The following is a 16,703-nucleotide window of genomic DNA, read 5'->3' on the forward strand; positions in this document are numbered from 1 at the left end:
ACACACACACACACACACACACACACACACACACACTGATTTGAGATCGAAGACCTTGCTCTGTCCCTCTGCCCCCAGGATGCTGGGCAAGTGGGACAGGGTGGTGTTTCTGGACCCGGCGGATGTATGCCATCAAGGCTGACCTACATCAGTCCTCACATGTGCCACCACCTGGCCGCCTTTGTCACCTTGACCCATCCAACCTGGGCTCAGCCAAAGAGTTCAAACATCAGTTAGTGTGTGTGCGTGTTGCGTGATTGCCTTAGCATGTGATCAGAACCCCAAGGGCTCCCGCTTCTGGAACTTTGTATTAACACGTGTATTTGTTTTTGCTATTCGTCAAGTTCTTACTGTATGCAGGGCTAAACGTGTGATATTATTTTATTTCTATTCTTGAACAACCCTGAGATGTAGTCATCATTATGTTTCCATTATACAGAGGCTCTGAGAGATGGTGTGTCTCAACGAGGTCATATAGCTGGTGAGCAGCCAAGCCAGAATTCAAACTCCAGAACCCGGAACTGTCTGATTCCAGCATGCATGCTCTTTTCCATGGATCACACTGGCTCAAATCTCTCTCTTTCTCTCTCTCTCCCTCTATCTCTCTCACCTCTATATTTCGCAGTCTGGTAAACTGCTGTTGGCTTCTTTTCTTTTTAGAGAAAGTCAAGCCTTGAGTAGAACAAGGGCAAGGGAGAGGCACCAAGCTGGGAACCACCTTCTGAGTACACAGCACGTTACAGCTTACAAAGCACTTTCACATTTATGATCTCATTTGATCCTATAGCAACCCCATGAGGTCAGCAGGAGGCTCAATTATTCCCACTGGGACTGGGACTCAAAAAGGATGGTGACCCACCCAGGGTCATAGAGACAGAAAATGGTAGCTCTGGGACTGGAAGCCCAGGGCCGAGCTGGCTTTGTGTCTCTGCAGTCAAATGCTCTACCACTGAGCTATACCCCCTGGTTTTGTGTCTCTGAGTCCTGAGTGCATCCACAGACCCCTGGCCTCAGTCCCCGAGGAAGGGCAGCCCAGGACCCTGTTTTTCCCCAAACTCTTCCTTTCTTGATGACAAAACTGGAGCTGGTAAAACGGAGGTAGCGGTGGAAAGCAGGAGAGCCCAGCTCTCTTTCTGTAGTTGCGGGACACTGGCAGCCCCTTACTCCCACTGGGCCTTAGTTTTCCCATCTGTAGAGTGGGAAGAAGCAGAGAAGCTTTGGGGTGGTCCTCTCAGCGCTGACATTCTGCACCGGTGAAAAAAGTGTCTGGGAGGACTTGAAGAAATCTTGCCTGAGTGTGGGCTTGGAGCTCCCATGGTCCTGATTTGGCAACCTGCTTCAGCCCCTCTCTTCATGACATTAGGCACTTCATTTCAACATACCTCAGCCTTCGTTTCCCCAAATGGGGGAGGACCATGGTACCTACTCCCCACTGTGTTGGCCTCAGTTGTTGAAATATGGCACATCTCCAAATAAGGCTGGTGACCACAGAGCCCCCAAGGAGCAGTGACAGTATTTAAAGAAGATGGCATTTAACAGACCATAGGACAAATGCGTCCCATGGCCGACTCTGCAGCCTCTTAACGGCTTATGGAGGCTCTGAATCAAAACTTGTTATAACTTCTGAAATTATCCCAGGAGTAGCACAATCAAGCCACCTTGTATTTGTGGGTAGTTCAAACCATTAACTTGTCCATCGTAAACGTTTAAAATAGACCACCCTTTCGGTAATCCTGGTTTATCATTTACCCACGTTTTAATATATCTGAACCTTAAAACAACGCCAGCAGGTGTGAAGCCTTCCATGGCAGTTAAGTACGAAGTAAGCACCCGGTAAATAAAATAATAACCAGCACCATCACATTTATAATCCACTTTACTGTTTGCAGACCCCTTTCTTTATTTTTATTTATTTATTTGATAGAAAGACAGAGAGATCACAAGTAGGCACAGAAGCAGGCAGAGGGGGAGGGGGAGGCTGGCTCCCCGCCAAGCAGAAAGCCCGATGCGGGGCTCCATCCCAGGACCCTGGGACCATGACCTGAGCCGAAGGCAGAGGCTTAACTCACTGAGCCACCCAGGTGCCCCTGCAGAGCCCTTTCTCATTCATCATCCCAACCTCCCACCCGCCACAAGGTGTGATTCTTTCGTGCCACGTGACGAACGCCGACACTGAGGCCGGAGCCGGCGATGAGTGGGCTCCGCGGCGCGCGCCTGGGCATGGGAAGGCAGGCGCAAAGCCTGGGCTCGCGGGCGGGGTGCGGCGCCCTGCCGCTTACAGGTGCGTAAATCCGCGGGGGAATCCTCGGTTCCACCTGGGCGCGGCGAGGAAATTGCACCATGTATGGGCAACTACGTCAGAGGAGGCTGACCCGCCGCCGTCCTGGGGGACTCCAGGTCCGTCCCTTTCCCCCACGACAAGGCGGTCACTGGACTGTGGGAGGCGTAGACAAATTCAGTGCGGACCGGCAAAAGGCGGAGCGTCTGGGGAGGTGGAGCCCCGAGGTGTCCAGCGCCGTTGAAAATCGCCCGCTCCCCCCCCCTCCCAATCTAAGTGGTTCAGCCCGAGAACTTTTCATTCATAAAAAGAAAAGACTCCGCGAGGAGCAAGTGAGTCAGAACCGAAGCCGGCGACGCGGACCCCACAAAGCAGCCAGCCAGGGCATGTTCCGAGACTTCGGGGAACCCGGACCGAGCTCCGGGGCCGGCGGTGCGTACGGCGGCCCGGCGCAGCCCCCCACTTCAGGCCAGCAGGTGAGAGGGACCCGACGCCTGGGGTTCCCGGGTGGACAGCGCCTGGGGCACTGCGGTCGACTCCGCACCCTCGGGGACTGGGGCCGCGAACAGGAGTAGGGACTGGATCTGGGGCCGTGGCCGTGGCCGTGGCCGCGGATTCTCCCGCGTCTAGAGGCACGTTTCCCCCACAGCCCAGGGGAACGCGCGCGGCAGGCGCGACAAAGATCTGCGAACGTCCCCTCTCTCTCGCCCCCCTTTCCTTCGCTGTCTACTGTCTATCGGTCCTGCTGTCTCTGTTACCTTCTTTTTTCCCTCCCATCCACGACGGATTTCTTCGTCCTGTCCGCGTCAGAAAGGCGCCCCTTAGTCCAGGATTAGTCCCAGCTCGGACAGGAGCAGAGGGTCTGATCCATCGTGGACTAAATCCCCCGGGATCCGGAGTCTGAGCTGACGCCGATAAGTCCCCACACAGGAGGGGGGCGACATCCAGCGGCAGGCTACCTCCGACAGACCGGGAATCCTCGACACTGTGACCGTCTCTGTGTCCGTTTGTCTGTCTGTACCCCGTCGCCAAGTCCCTATCCCTTTCTCGGAGCAGTGGAGCCTGGTGGGCTCCGGGAGACTGGTTCTCCACCCCTAATTTACAGGCTGGGGCCGGAGGAGGCTGCGAGATGCCGGGAAGTGCGCGGGATCTTGCAGCGGGCAGCTCCCGCGTCCCCCGACTCTCCGCACCAAACGGCGCCCAGCTGCAGGCTGGGGGGACTTGGGTGGCTGCAGGTGCCCATTTCCTGTCGAGGGGCAGCGCGCACGTGTCGCGAGGGGAGGGAAGGAGCGGCGTCCGTTCCGCCGAGTCACAGCGGCCGAGTCACGGTGGCTGACTCACCCGGGGCGCCCCTCCCTTCCTGGCCCGCAGCAGCCCGGGGCCCGACTACCTCGGGAGCGGGAGATGCCGCGGGCAGTGCCTCAGTCCCGGAACTGGGGTCACCGGGCCACTGGGCCCGCAGCGCTGGGCAGGGGACACCGCTGTCTGGACTTGCCTGGGCTTGTGGCGAGCTTCCGGGAGGCCTGGGCGCCAAGGCCCAGCCCCAAGTCCTCCCCAACACTGAGTCCCCATCTCAACCCTTTTCTCAGATTTCTGGCTGAAGGAAAATCTCGGCAGGTAATACATGGAACGCTTACAGTGCAGCCCGCATGGTTCGGGGAGGTTTCATAGAATCTAAGAATTCACTGAGTTGAGAGCCCACCATTATTTTGTGCCAGTAAATTTTTCTAAAGCTGCCAAGTGAACTGTGATTTCAGAGCTACGAAAGGGCATCTCTGAGCATCAATGAGATGCCATAATCCTCGCCTACAACCATATTAAAAACAAGGCACATGGAGGTTAAATAGCTTGCCCAGAGTCATGGCCAGTAAGGGGCTGAGCTAAGAGCTAACTGGGACAGCCTCAACCCAGGCCAGTGGTTCCTGCCCACCACAGCCCCATGCACTGGGCACCGGGCACTTCCCAGGCCCCGTCACAGGCATTCTCTCACCTAGCCAGCCTTGGAGATAGGAGCCGGAATTCTCCTCTTTGTACAGATGGGATTCAGGCAGAATACAGGAGTACAGCCTGGGCCCAAACTCCACTTCCCACTTACTGGCTATGTGTCTGTGGACAACTGTCTTCCTGTCTGAAAATGAAGACACTGTTGTGCAAATTAGATGAGTCAGTAATTTGTCAAGTGGTTGGGATGGTGCCTGGAATCCATAGTTTGTAAGTATTGGTTCTGATAGGGAAATGAAAGCACAGCAAGGTTATGAGACTTGCCTGAAGTCACACAGCTCATAAGCAGAGACTTGTCACCAAGTCAGTCTCTCTGTCAGGCTGTGCTCTTTCCGGTCTCTCAGAACCAACAGCTGCACTGAGGGTGGACCGCGGTGTGGTTTCTGTCCAGCAGCGGCAGCTCACTCTGCACAGACCTCATCCCTGGCTTTCCATTTTCCATCCCTCAGAAGTTCCACCTCGTGCCAAGTGTCAATGCTGTGAGTGGCAGCCAGGAGCTGCAGTGGATGGTGCAGCCTCACTTCCTCGGACCCAGCAGCTACCCCAGGCCTCTGGCCTACCCCCCGTACAGCCCCCCACAGCCCCGGCCAGGAGTCATCCGGGCTCTAGGGCCACCTCCAGGGGTGCGACGCCGGCCCTGTGAACAGGTACGTAGCAGAGGCATTGCGCTGGTGCTGATGCCCACCATCCGGGGTGCTGAGGGGCAGAGGACAAGTTCTTGGCCGAAAGGACACAGGCGTAGAAAGGGGGGAGGTGGGGAGGTAAGACCACTGGTGACTCCTGGTCAAGGCAGAAAGTGATAGGAGCCCCTGGGGTGATCCAGAGGGCAAAGAGGTCACTTCTAGATCAGGGAAAGCTTTCTGGAGCCTAGTAGGATGGGTAGGATTTGCATAGATAGAGATGAAGGAAAAGACATTCCAGGTAGAGAGGATGGCAGGAGCAAGAATGGGGATGAAGAAGAGAATGTAAGGTGTACATGTGGAGCAACAGATGGAGAAGTGGGTGGACGGGAGAGGGTCTCTACCCGCTGACATGGATGGTGACGGCGAGCGCATGCTGTCTAAGGAGCTGGGAAGAGAACAGGAAGGGGAGGGTTCCCTGCAGCTACTCTCTGGGTCTAAGTCTCCCTGTCTCATTTAATCTTTATAAAAAGCCTCTGGGGAATGCACTCTGGTTTTCTCCATTTTACAGCTGGGAAATGAGGGCACACAGAGGTAGTCACTTGCCCACATCATACAAGTAGTGAGCAATGAGACAGGTCTTTCCAATTCTAAAGTGATTCCAATTCCAATTCTTTTTTTTTTTTTTAAGATTTTTTATTTATTTGACAGAGATCACAAGCAGGCAGAGAGGCAGGCAGAGAGAGAGGAAGGGAAACAGGCTCCCTGCTGAGCAGAGAGCCCGATGCAGGGCTCGATCCCAGGACCCTGAGATCATGACCTGAGCTGAAGGCAGAGGCCTCAACCCACTGAGCCACCCAGGCGCCCCGTCCAATTCCAATTCTTAACCATCAAGCCACACTGTCTCATCCAGAGCTAAGAGGCTTGAAGCAGAGTGAGCTGGGGACTCTTGGCTCCCCAACCAGGGCTCCTGCCTTCACAGTGGTTAAAATAAAAAATAATACAGTTCCTTACCAAAATAAATAAGAGATAGAGGGTCTTTAAGGGAGTGGCTCCTCCTTCATTTGGTATATGAGACTGTAGTGGAGTGAGGCTTGTGCATTAAGGAGCTTGACCTGAGGTCAGGATCTTGGAAAGATGTGCGGTTAAGACAGACCTTTTTGGGGGCACCTGGGTGGCTCAATGGGTTGGGGCCTCTGCCTTTGGCTCGGGTCATGATCTCAGGATCCTGGGATCGAGCCCCGCATCGGGCTCTCTGCTCAGCGGAGAGACTGCTTCCTCCTCTCTCTCTGTCTCTGCCTGCCTCTCTGCCTACTTGTGATCTCTGTCTGTCAAGTAAATAAATAAAATCTTAAAAAAAAAAAAAAGACAGACCTTTTTGACCAAATGGAGAAGAGGGCCATGCTGTGAGCGTGAGGCAGGCTCCTGGACTTCTTCAGCCCTGTGCTTACGGGGCTCTTAAGTTTCTGGGACTCCTAGACTGGCGCTGTGAGCTCTAAGTGGGGTTCTTTTTGAGGAGGTGGTCTCCCATCAGCTGGCCTCTCTATGTTGAACAGAGCGAGTGGGTTTTAATTTCTGCTCTGGGACCATAAACGAGTTATTCATCCTCTCCAGGCTTCAGTTCCTTACATGGAAAGTTTGGTTAAGAATCTGTGTAAAGCTCTCCACCAGCAATGTAATAGGTTCCTAATAAAAGACAACTTACTCAGCGGCAACACTCACCAACCTCTCCTAGTGCTCATAAACTCTGGGGAAGAGGACACTTGGTTATCAAGAGACTGAAAAGAATGAGGGTCCTTTGAAAAAGAGCGGCTGGGCCCCAGGGGCTCCGAGTAAGACGGCCACTTCTGGGTGGAAAATGAGAGAGAAAGCTTCTTGGAAGAGCGGGGGTATCTCAGTTGAGTCCTGAGAGATGGAGAGGGGTAAAGGTTTGTGGAGTGTGTGGGTGTGAGTACGGGGTGGGGGGGGCGGCATGCTGAGAGTAATCAGAGGAGGCAAAAAGCTGGGTGCGGGGAGGAATCTGATTAATTCAATCTCACCAAAGCCTGAGTGCGGGGAACCTGTCCCGGTTGCTGTGCCGTCCTGGGGGAGGGGGACTGCACTGCCATACCTTCGGCCAGGGTCCTAGCCCTGGGCCACCCCACAAGGCGAGTGCCGGGCGACCAGTGGCCCAGGGTCTACCTCACTACTCCCTCTACCCATCCAGATCAGCCCGGAGGAGGAGGAGCGCCGTCGAGTGAGGCGCGAGCGCAATAAACTGGCGGCGGCCAAGTGCAGGAACCGGAGGAAGGAACTGACCGACTTCCTGCAGGCGGTGAGCACCGGCCGGCGCGGAGGGTGTCCAGGCCCCGGTCTACCGAACCTCAGAAGGGCGCGGCTCCCCAGAGCCTGAGGGGTCCCAGAGGGCACCGGGATATGAAGGCCCCTTCCCCCAGGCTCCTGTCGGAGCAGTCCTTCGGAGAAAACGATGAGGAAAAAGCGATTAAAAATTAGTTACAGCCCATCTCACGCCCATCAGAGGGAGAGGAGGGTTAAAGCTTCGGCAGACAACCTCCTTCTAAGATGCTCCCGGGCCTGATGGGAGCCGAGCCCATTTTTCTCCCAAGGGCTCATGGGAGTTGTAGTCCAGACTCGCTAGAGACCCACCCCCACCCCCAATTAAACCACCTCCCGAGGCTACGCGATATTCAGCCCTTATCTTCCAACTCCTCTCCGAACCCTCCGCAGGAGACTGATAAACTGGAGGACGAGAAGTCCGGTCTGCAGCGAGAGATTGAGGAGCTGCAGAAGCAGAAGGAGCGCCTGGAGCTGGTGCTCGAAGCCCACCGCCCTATCTGCAAAATCCCGGAAGGGGCCACGGAGTGCGACACTGGCGGCGCGGGCGGTACCGGCGGCACCAGCAGCCCCCCAGCACCTTCCCGCCCTGTACCTTGTATCTCTCTTTCATCGGGGCCCGTGCTTGAACCCGAAGCATTGCACACCCCCACGCTCATGACCACACCCTCGCTGACTCCTTTCACCCCTAGTCCGGTCTTCACCTACCCCAGCACCCCTGAGCCGTGCGCCTCAGCCCATCGCAGGAGTAGCAGCAGCAGCGGGGACCCATCCTCTGACCCTCTGGGCTCCCCCACCCTCCTTGCCTTATGAGGCACCCCAGCCCCCCTGCCGGCGGGTGCCACTCTAGCCAATGTCTCCCCACCCACTGGTCCAGCTGGTCTGGACTGTATCCCATGCCCATCCCCAGCAGGCTCTTCTCCATCCCTCCAGATGAGACTGAGTATATTCTGCTTCCTCGTAGAGCCAGCTTGGGGCCACCAAAGCTACCCACTGTTTTTCCAGAGCTGGCTTCTCTAGCACAATTTGCACTAAATCAGAAACAAAATATTTCCCATTTGTGCGAGGGAACTCCTGGCAACCAAAAAGGACTTTGTAGAGCCCTCGAGGTCCTCTAGAGCCCCAAGCCCTTCCAGACCACACCTATAGTCTTCATCACCCTCTTCCTCTAGTCTACCCAATCCTGCTCTTGACAGGTGATACTCTACCAGCCTAGAACACTAACGAACTCACCCAGCCCCACACTGCCAGCAGCATCAAGTGATCGAACCAGGGCATTCTGCTGGCCCCTCCTGAATGGCAGGAGAGTGCCAGAGTCTTCTGTGATGAGCCAACCTGCAGCCCCCCAGCTCTGAGAAGACTTCAGCTCCAGGGAATCCAAGCCTCCACAAGGAAGGCAGCTGCTATTTATTTTCCTACATAGAGTATTTTTATACAAACCTGCCAAAATGGAATAAAAGGCTTGAAGTTCTGGCCTGGTCTCATTGAACCCAGAGGCAAAAAGGAGAACATTTGGAATCAGAAGCCCTAGGCTCCGGTCTCCCCTCTACGGACTTAGTGAATGAGTTTGGACAAATTATTTGATATTTCTGGACCTCAGTTGTCTTATCTGACGAATGAGATTACATCTGCGCTGCCTCATCTCCAGGACTGAGGGGAGAAAGAGAGTGCTGTTGGGTGCAAGCCAAAAGGATTATCTTCTTCCTCCGGATGGAGGCCCACAGCGCTCCTGCGCGGACCATAGGAGGGCGCTGTTACGCCCCTTCCAGCCTCGGGGGAGGCTGCCCACTGGGTTCTAGGCCCCCAACACCTGCTTCCTGCCCCATTGTCTTGGACAGGAAGGAGCCGGGAAGGGAGCTGGAGCCACTTCAGGGGCCGGATCACGGCCTGTCCCGAGGCCTAATGGGGGGAGCCAGGGGCTTACCACGGTCCCACATCCCGCCCCAGGCTTGAGGTCGTGGGGGAGTCAGCCGCCTTAGTTCTGCAGCCCCTCCGGATGGGAATGGTACCCTGTCTCAACGTCCCCGCCCTCGTTCCCACCCCGGCGAGTCCCAAACAGACGCTGCCCAGGCCACGGGCTCTGCTTCCGTTCCAGTTTATTAGCCCCCACCCTGCCCCCAGCAAGTCCCTCCGCTCCAGCCTCCAGTTCCCCTGCTGCCCCACCAGCGAAAGCGAGGGGCCCTCCTTAGTGCCAGAGTTTCCAAATCCATGCCAGCGGCCCCTCGTACGCAGGCGGGACGACGTCCAGGTCCCGAGGTCCACCGCAGTCCCGGCGCTTGGGAAGCAGTCTGGTCGGGCGTCGACGTTAAGGAAGCAGAGCGCTCAGTCATCTGGGGAGCAGGCGAGGGGCAACTGGTCGGGACTGCCCACGCTGCCGGTGCTGGAGCTTCCATCGCCCAGGTCGCGGGGCCCGCAGGGAGGCAAAGCGAGCTCGGGTGTCGGCCCGGCGCTTGAGCCCCCAGCGCCGCCGGGGCCGCCTCGGGGGCCCCACTCCTCGCCGAGAGCCAGGCAGAGCTCCTTAAGCGCCAGGTTCTCCCGCAGCAGCTCCTCCTGGCGGCCCTCCAGCTCGGCCAGCTTCTGCCAACAACCGCCCAAGTCCTCGCGCACAGCTCGGGATGCTTGGGTCCCGAAGAGCTGCCACTGGCGCGCGGCGCGCCGCCCGCGCTGGCGCTCGGAGTCCAGGAAGCAGCAGAGGTCGCGCAGCTCACGGTTCTCGGCCTGTAAGCGCCGGTTGAGCTGCTTGAGCTCGCGGATCTCGCCCAGGTGACCCTGCAGCTGCCGATTCACCTCCTGCATGAGGCGGCCGCGCTGCACCAGAGCCGCCAGACGCGCCGCCTCCTCCCGCCGCAGGCGCCGCACCAGCTCTTCCTTGCCCAGCGCCGCCATCTCCTCGTCCGTCAGCTCCTCCAGGCCGCCCGCCTCGGCCTCCATGGCTGCTCAGGCCTCTGGAGCATCGCCTGCCCGCCGCCGCGGCCCAGGAGCCCACGTCGAGCTCTGCGCTCTCGCGGTTGAGCTCCGGCTCCGCGGGCGGCAGGCTGTGCCTGTGTAGCGTAGGCTGCAGCAGCCGCCCGGGGGTGGGCACGCGGCGGGGCGCGCGCCGGGGCGGGGCCGTGTGACGTTAAGGAAGGACAGCCAATCCAGGGAAGGCTTCCCGGAAAGGGGCGGGATTTGAGCGCAGAATACAGAGAAAGAGAGCGCCCCTTCCCCGCCCACTCCAGACCGCGGAGTTATAGACCTTCTTGCGCTGTGGGTCTGAGCGCCACTACCCTCCGCGACAGGTAACCCCAAACTAGGCGCTTGGTACTTCCCAGTTCCAAACTGCCTCGGGCTCTTGCCTAGCTAGGCCTCTCAGCTCCTTCTGAGAACCAAGACTCCGACGTTGGCCACAGACTCATGCCCACTCCCCGACGGAACCCAGACGGTTCTCGTTACCAACTTTCCTAACTTAGTTCATACTGGAGATTCTCGGCTCAATGAACACCGCTCCCAGCCCTTCGGAACCCTGAGCCCAAACGTGCCTGACTCATCATCAGCCTACAAGCTCTTGGAACGTTTCCTGCCCTGGGGGGAGGTGCATATAGGGATTCAATTATTCAATTAACTTTTATTGTGTGCAAAGCCCAGACAAAAATAAACTTGACTAAGATTCTGATCCTGTCCTCAAAGGGGTCGTAATTTATTTTTTAAAGACTTTATTTATTTATTTATTTATTTGAGAAAGTGAGAGACAAAGAGAGCACCAGCAGGGGGGAGGGGGAGAGGGAGAGAGAGAAGCAGACTCCCCGCTAAGCACGGAGCCTGATCCGGGACTCAATCCCAGGACCTCTGGGATCATGACCTAAGCCGAAGGCAGAGGTTTAACCGACTGAGCCACCCAGGCCCAAATGGAGTCGTAATTTAGTGGGGGAGACAGGTTGTGTAAAACCAGAAGTAAATAGGGGATGGGCATGGTCTGAGGGATCTCCACCCCCCAAAAAAGTTTTCCCCAAAGGAGTGGTAATCTGAGGGGCCCGGAAAGACATATAGGGCATTGCCAAGTAAAGAGAAAGCTAGTTCAGGGAGCAGGAATAGCATGGTGAAAGATGCTGGGGGCCTAGCTGCTTTAGGGACGGTGAAAGTAGCTGGATGTTTTCGAAGGGTAGCTGTGTGGAGAAAATGCTAAAGGGAGGGAGAGAAGCAAAAAAGGTAGTTGGCTGGAGCGTTGCCACAGGCCAGTAGGATTTTAAACAGAGGAGTACCATTTTAAAACGTGCATTAAAAAAATTATTCAGGCTGCTCTGTGTGGGATGGATCATGGGGAAGAGATGTAGGCAGGGAGATAAGTAAGAACACTGTGTCAATGGGCAAGGTAGAGTTATGCAGGAGGACTGGGCTGGGACAGTGCCAGTAGGGGTGGAGAGGACAAAACATCCTAGAAATATTCAGGAGGCAAATCGGCAGAACTGAACGTGAAGAATGAGGACTCCGGGAGAAAGTGCAGGGTTCTGGCCTGAGAACTGGGTGAATGTTGAGACTGTCACTGATATAGGAAGGCAGGAAAGAAACAGATTGGAAAGAGGGCTGTCTAGCTTTTGAGGGGCCTGTAGGGTAGACAGCGTAGAAAGAGGAGCATATAGGCAGTACTCCTGACGTGGACTCCAGCCAGAGCTCTGAGCTGCAGAGTAAGAGAGGTCATTATTAGTGCGGGGAGGGTGGGGGGAGGAGTTAGGGAGTGAGGGAGTTAAAACCATGGGAGCAGGTGCCCCACGCCCAGATGAGGTTCTCAGCCGCAGAGTGGAGTGAGGGGCTCCCGGCAAGGGCCCTTGGAGATTAAGTCAAACATTTTTTGCAGAAAAAAGATTTAGGGCAGAGACCTGTGAAACCCCTACATTTAAGATACACGTCAAAGTAAGGAGGCCCAAAAAAGGTCAGAGAAAGTGGGAGAAAAGCCAGAAGGAAGTGTGGGGGAAGGTTGCCGGCGCAGGGGAGACCGTCCGTCGGCCTCGGCTCCCGAAGTCTTCCTGCAAACTGGGCCAGGATGGGAGTGGTGTTTGGTAGGACGGGGGGAGGGCGGGGACAAGGAGCCTGGGATTGCCCCTCCCGCTAGGAGGAGGGGCTACTGCTCTTCGCAGCTTCTGCCCCTACCCTCCCTGTCCCGGAAGTGGTCCCTCTCTGGCTCCGGGTGCCCGGAGCCGAATCTCGGCGCTCCCGGAAGTAGCCTGCCGGCGGCGCGCCCGGCCCGGGCCGTGCTCGCTCCGAACGGGGCGCTGCGGCTGCGCCCGGGTCCGGGCGTCGCCATGACCAGCGAGCTGGACATCTTCGTGGGGAACACGACCCTCATCGACGAGGACGTGTATCGCCTCTGGCTGGATGGTTACTCGGGTGTGTGGGGGGCCGTCTGCGGGCGGGTCAGGAGGGGCGGTTGTTTGGGATGGGAGAGGGGGCGGGGCCAGGACTCGGGTCGTTTGGGGAAGTGGGCGGGAGTGAGGGATGTTTAATAGGAGTCGGACTTGGGATCCCCCGAGGGCCTGGGGGTTCGCGGAGCGGGACTTAAAGCTAGCGCCCACTCCCCAGTGAGCGACGCGGTGGCCCTGAGGGTGCGCTCGGGAATCCTGGAGCAGACGGGAGCCACGGCAGCGGTGCTGCAGAGCGACACCATGGACCACTACCGTACTTTCCACATGCTCGAGCGCCTGCTGCACGCACCGCCCAAGCTGTTGCACCAGCTCATCTTCCAGATCCCGCCCTCCCGACAGGCGCTGCTCATCGAGAGGTGGGACGCCATCCTGTCTGACCATATACCCATTTTGCAGGGCGAAACCGAGGCCCGGGTTGGGATGGGACGTAATTACACACGGTCTGAGAAAGTTGTGACTGGGAGGGGCCAAACCTAGGTCCTGCCGGAACCCCCGTTTCCCTCCTATGTAGAAAGTCAGTGGTGTCCTCTGCCTCCACGCAGGTACTATGCTTTTGACGAGGCCTTTGTGCGGGAGGTCCTGGGCAAGAAGCTGTCCAAGGGCACCAAGAAAGACCTGGACGACATCAGCACCAAAACAGGCATCACCCTCAAGAGCTGCCGGAGACAAGTGGGCACTGCATCCCTGTCCCCCAACACAACATCCCATGTCTTCACTCCAACCCTTTGGTCATTGCCCTAGCCCCATTCTCCTTTCCCACCTCTGACTGTGGCAGGAGCTTCATCCCCAGTCTCTTGTCCCTTGTTTTGCTCTTCCAAAGTGTCTCCTACTCCCTGGCGGGAGCTGCTCTTTCAGAAGCTCAGATCCGACCACAGCTTTCCCCTCCTCGTAAACCTTACTTGGCTTTCCCACTCCATCCGGGATAGTAGCCACACCTCTTGGCCCTGACCTTCATGCTCTTCTGTGATCTGGTCTCTTGCCAGCCTTCTCAGCCTATATTTCTCCAGCCCCTGGCTTTCTTTTTGTTCCTGCCACTCCTCCCTGGAGGGTGTACTATTCTTGGTCTCATCTTCCCCCTTGAAATACAAAGCAGAGGGTCAGATTGGACATTCTCCACAAGGCTTTTTGGTGGCCCAGAAGGGAGAAGCAACCTTTCTGGGCCTTTAGTATTTTTTCTCTCTGTCTTTTGTGTACTCCTTCTGTACAGCTTAGCATTTGCTCTTTTTTTTTTTTTTTTTTTTACTTCCTGGACCTTAGCCAGGAGGTTCAGTTCCAGCATGAGCTCATGAAGGGCTGGAAAGCATGATATAAAATAAGGGGAATTCGGAGGTAGGAGTGAGTAAACATTTATCCAGGGCAAGATGCTTGAATTGATAACAGGTATTAGCAGTTAATAGTTCACTGAAGAATACCACATGCTGGGGCGCCTGGGTGGCTCAGTGGGTTAAAGCCTCTGCCTTTGGCTCAGGTCATGATCCCGGGGTCCTGGGATCGAGCTCCGCATCGGGCTCTCTGCTCGGGAGGGAACCTGCTTCCCTTCCACTCTCTCTGCCTGCCTCTCTGCCTACTTGTGATTTCTGTCTGTCAAATGCATAAATAAAATCTTTAAAAAAAAAAAAAAAAGAATACCACACGCTAAGTCAGCATCTGTTGACTGGTTAGATGCATAGGTGAGGGAGGGATGTTCGTAATCGTTTTATCAGATGACCAGCCTCTGACCAGTCCTCCCTCCTCCCCTAACTGCCCTGCAGTTTGACAACTTTAAGCGAGTCTTCAAGGTGGTGGAGGAGATGCGGGGCTCCCTGGTGGACAACATTCAGCAACACTTCCTCCTGTCTGACCGGTTGGCCAGGTGAGGGGCCGGCCAAGGAGCCAACCATCTCCCCTTCCTGCTCTCTCCTTCCTTGGGCCACGGGGCAGGTCCACCTTCCCCACCCCCACCCACTTGATCCCCTGGCTCTATTGGGCAATGGCTCTCTTATTCCTGGTCTATGCTTTGGATCAGACTGGCCGTTTACCAGGGTGGCTGTCGTGAGATGTCGCATGTAAAGCCTGTGGTGCAGCCCCTGGGGCTTAGGAAGGCCTCCCTCTGTTCCCCTTAGGAGACCTGGGCTGAAACCTTCTCTGTACACAGAGGGGGAGGCCCAGAGAGAAGTGACTTGAAGCACATCACATAGTGAGCTGGGGCAGAGCCAGGCCAGAAATCAGATGCCCGGGCCAATGTCACAGGTACGAACTGCTCCCTAAAACGGAATTTGAAACCCTGACAGGCCCACTCTCCCATCTTTGCAGGGACTACGCGGCCATCGTCTTCTTTGCCAACAACCGCTTCGAGACAGGGAAGAAAAAACTGCAGTATCTGAGCTTTGGCGACTTTGCCTACTGTGCTGAGCTCATGATCCAGAACTGGACCCTCGGAGCCGTCGGTGAGGCCCCTACTCACCCAGCTGCCCGGATACCTCCCCACCCTCCCAGGGCCTGCGTCCCCACCAGCAGTTTCTCCTGCAGGCCCTGGTTTAGCGACCTTTCTTCATGCAGCCATTGCTGCTCATATCCCGTGTCCCCCTGCACAGCTCATCTGCAGACAGAGTGCCCGCCACTGATTTGTGGCGTGGGGCAAGTGACTCCGCCTTTCTGACACTTCCTTTTCTGTCTCACGGGGGTGTGCTGAGGGGGCAGGTGTGGAAGGCTTGGGACATCACTGGAGGCGTGTTTACCCCTACCCCAATTCCCTTGCTGGGCCTTCCCCAGACTCCCAGGTGGATGACATGGACGTGGATCTAGACAAGGAGTTTCTCCAGGACTTGAAGGAGCTCAAAATGCTTGTGGCTGACAAGGACCTTCTGGACCTACACAAGAGGTGACCCTGGGGGGGTCCTCGGGCCGGGGCGCGAGTGGGGGCCCAGGCACCTCCAGACTTACCCTGTCTGCCTGCAGCCTGGTGTGTACTGCCCTTCGGGGAAAGCTCGGTGTCTTCTCTGAGATGGAAGCCAACTTCAAGGTCTGTGGCCCAATCCGGCCTCTGTCCCTTGGGCATCTTCAGCCTCACCGCACTGTCCCCAACTCTGCTCATGCCGGAGATTGACCGGCAGGTAGCCCTGCTCCTCCCCCCACCCACCTTGGGCAGCGGGGAACACACTGGGGAGTTGTTGGCTTGAGGGAGGGAGATAGATTTGGGGAGGGGCCTGCCCCCTCCTCCAGCTTCTGGGCTCAGCCTGCAGCCTCTGGGACAGAAGGCAGAGCTCCCAGGCTATCTGCCCCACAGAATCTGTCCCGGGGACTGGTGAATGTGGCTGCCAAGCTGACCCACAATAAGGATGTCCGAGACCTGTTTGTGGACCTCGTGGAGAAGGTGAGCTGTCCTGCCTGCTGCCCTCTGATCCCCAGCCTGGCCTGTCCCTGGCCTGTAACTGGTACTAGATATTTCCTTGGGCCCACAGTTCGTGGAACCCTGCCGTTCTGACCACTGGCCACTGAGTGATGTGCGGCTCTTCTTGAATCAGTATTCGGCGTCCGTCCACTCCCTGGATGGCTTCCGGTGAGAGAGCCCGGGCTTCCTTTCCAGCTTGGCCTTGCTGTAGCCAGCCTCCTGCCAGGGCCTAGCCCTCCTGCAGACTCAGGGTTCTGTCTTTTGCCCTAGGGGTGGAAGTCTCTGTGTGGGCCACCCCACTTAGAGACTGTGACCTGACCTTGGGCAGGGTTCTGAACCTCTCCACACCTCAGTTTCCCCCGTAGAACGGGAGGATAATGATGATAATGAGCGTAAGAGCAGTGTGAGGAGGGAGGGAGCGCTCAGGTGTATGAAGCTCTTGGAGCAGCATCCGTGGTGGGGACTCAGGCGATGGCCACTGTCACTGTTTCCGTTGCAGGCACCAGGCCCTCTGGGACCGCTACATGGGCACCCTCCGTGGCTGCCTCCTGCGCCTCTATCATGAATGAGATCCCCTCCCGCTACCCTGCCCGAACTGACAATAAAGCTGCCACGACTTTGGAGGAGCCTGTGCACAGGAGTGTGCACGGGCGCACGCGCATCTGTCTCTGAGCATCCCGGTGACTGTGCATAGGGATGTTTGG

General features: G+C 56.8%; 3 protein-coding genes across 5 annotated transcripts; 2 read left to right on the forward strand and 1 right to left on the reverse strand.

Moving 5' to 3' along the window:
- The first annotated feature begins 2,615 nt into the window (after positions 1-2,615).
- Positions 2,616-8,704, forward strand: FOSL1 (FOS like 1, AP-1 transcription factor subunit). The gene is made up of 4 exons (XM_080816872.1): positions 2,616-2,754; positions 4,729-4,926; positions 7,106-7,213; positions 7,627-8,704. Exons 1-4 carry the CDS (start codon positions 2,665-2,667, stop codon positions 8,044-8,046), a joined length of 816 nt encoding a protein of 271 aa, XP_080672998.1. The 5' UTR covers positions 2,616-2,664; the 3' UTR covers positions 8,047-8,704.
- Positions 8,608-10,303, reverse strand: CCDC85B (coiled-coil domain containing 85B). 2 transcript variants are annotated; one of them, XM_080816874.1, is made up of 2 exons: positions 10,093-10,293; positions 9,619-9,937 (listed from the first exon to the last, which is right to left on the reverse strand). In XM_080816874.1, the coding sequence occupies exons 1-2, from the start codon at positions 10,162-10,164 to the stop codon at positions 9,752-9,754; spliced, it is 258 nt and encodes an 85-aa protein (XP_080673000.1). In that variant the 5' UTR covers positions 10,165-10,293; the 3' UTR covers positions 9,619-9,751. The 2 variants fall into 2 exon arrangements, with proteins under 2 accessions (XP_080672999.1, XP_080673000.1); XM_080816873.1 differs by having other exon boundaries at positions 8,608-10,303.
- A 2,103-nt stretch (positions 10,304-12,406) lies between these two features.
- Positions 12,407-16,622, forward strand: FIBP (FGF1 intracellular binding protein). 2 transcript variants are annotated; one of them, XM_080814972.1, is made up of 10 exons: positions 12,407-12,594; positions 12,787-12,985; positions 13,172-13,298; positions 14,381-14,481; positions 14,922-15,055; positions 15,381-15,489; positions 15,567-15,630; positions 15,895-15,981; positions 16,070-16,167; positions 16,499-16,622. In XM_080814972.1, the coding sequence occupies exons 1-10, from the start codon at positions 12,510-12,512 to the stop codon at positions 16,566-16,568; spliced, it is 1,074 nt and encodes a 357-aa protein (XP_080671098.1). In that variant the 5' UTR covers positions 12,407-12,509; the 3' UTR covers positions 16,569-16,622. The 2 variants fall into 2 exon arrangements, 1 of the variants encoding a protein (XP_080671098.1); XR_013967500.1 differs by having other exon boundaries at positions 12,420-12,594; positions 15,567-15,721.
- Positions 16,623-16,703: the final 81 nt, after the last annotated feature.

This window comes from Martes martes, assembly GCF_963455335.1.
Source record: "Martes martes genome assembly, chromosome: 10".
Classification (NCBI taxonomy): Eukaryota; Metazoa; Chordata; class Mammalia; order Carnivora; family Mustelidae; genus Martes; species Martes martes.

Excerpts from the sequence above, each read along its gene's own strand:
- FOSL1 (XM_080816872.1), top strand. The coding sequence starts at position 2,665 with ATGTTCCGAGACTTCGGGGAACCCGGACCGAGCTCCGGGGCCGGCGGT. Across the intron at positions 4,927-7,105 it reads GACGCCGGCCCTGTGAACAG|ATCAGCCCGGAGGAGGAGGA; the intron begins GTACGTAGCAGA and ends CTACCCATCCAG. Across the intron at positions 7,214-7,626 it reads TGACCGACTTCCTGCAGGCG|GAGACTGATAAACTGGAGGA; the intron begins GTGAGCACCGGC and ends AACCCTCCGCAG.
- CCDC85B (XM_080816873.1), bottom strand. The coding sequence starts at position 10,164 with ATGGAGGCCGAGGCGGGCGGCCTGGAGGAGCTGACGGACGAGGAGATG.
- FIBP (XM_080814972.1), top strand. The coding sequence starts at position 12,510 with ATGACCAGCGAGCTGGACATCTTCGTGGGGAACACGACCCTCATCGAC. Across the intron at positions 15,631-15,894 it reads AGATGGAAGCCAACTTCAAG|AATCTGTCCCGGGGACTGGT; the intron begins GTCTGTGGCCCA and ends TCTGCCCCACAG. Across the intron at positions 16,168-16,498 it reads CACTCCCTGGATGGCTTCCG|GCACCAGGCCCTCTGGGACC; the intron begins GTGAGAGAGCCC and ends TTTCCGTTGCAG.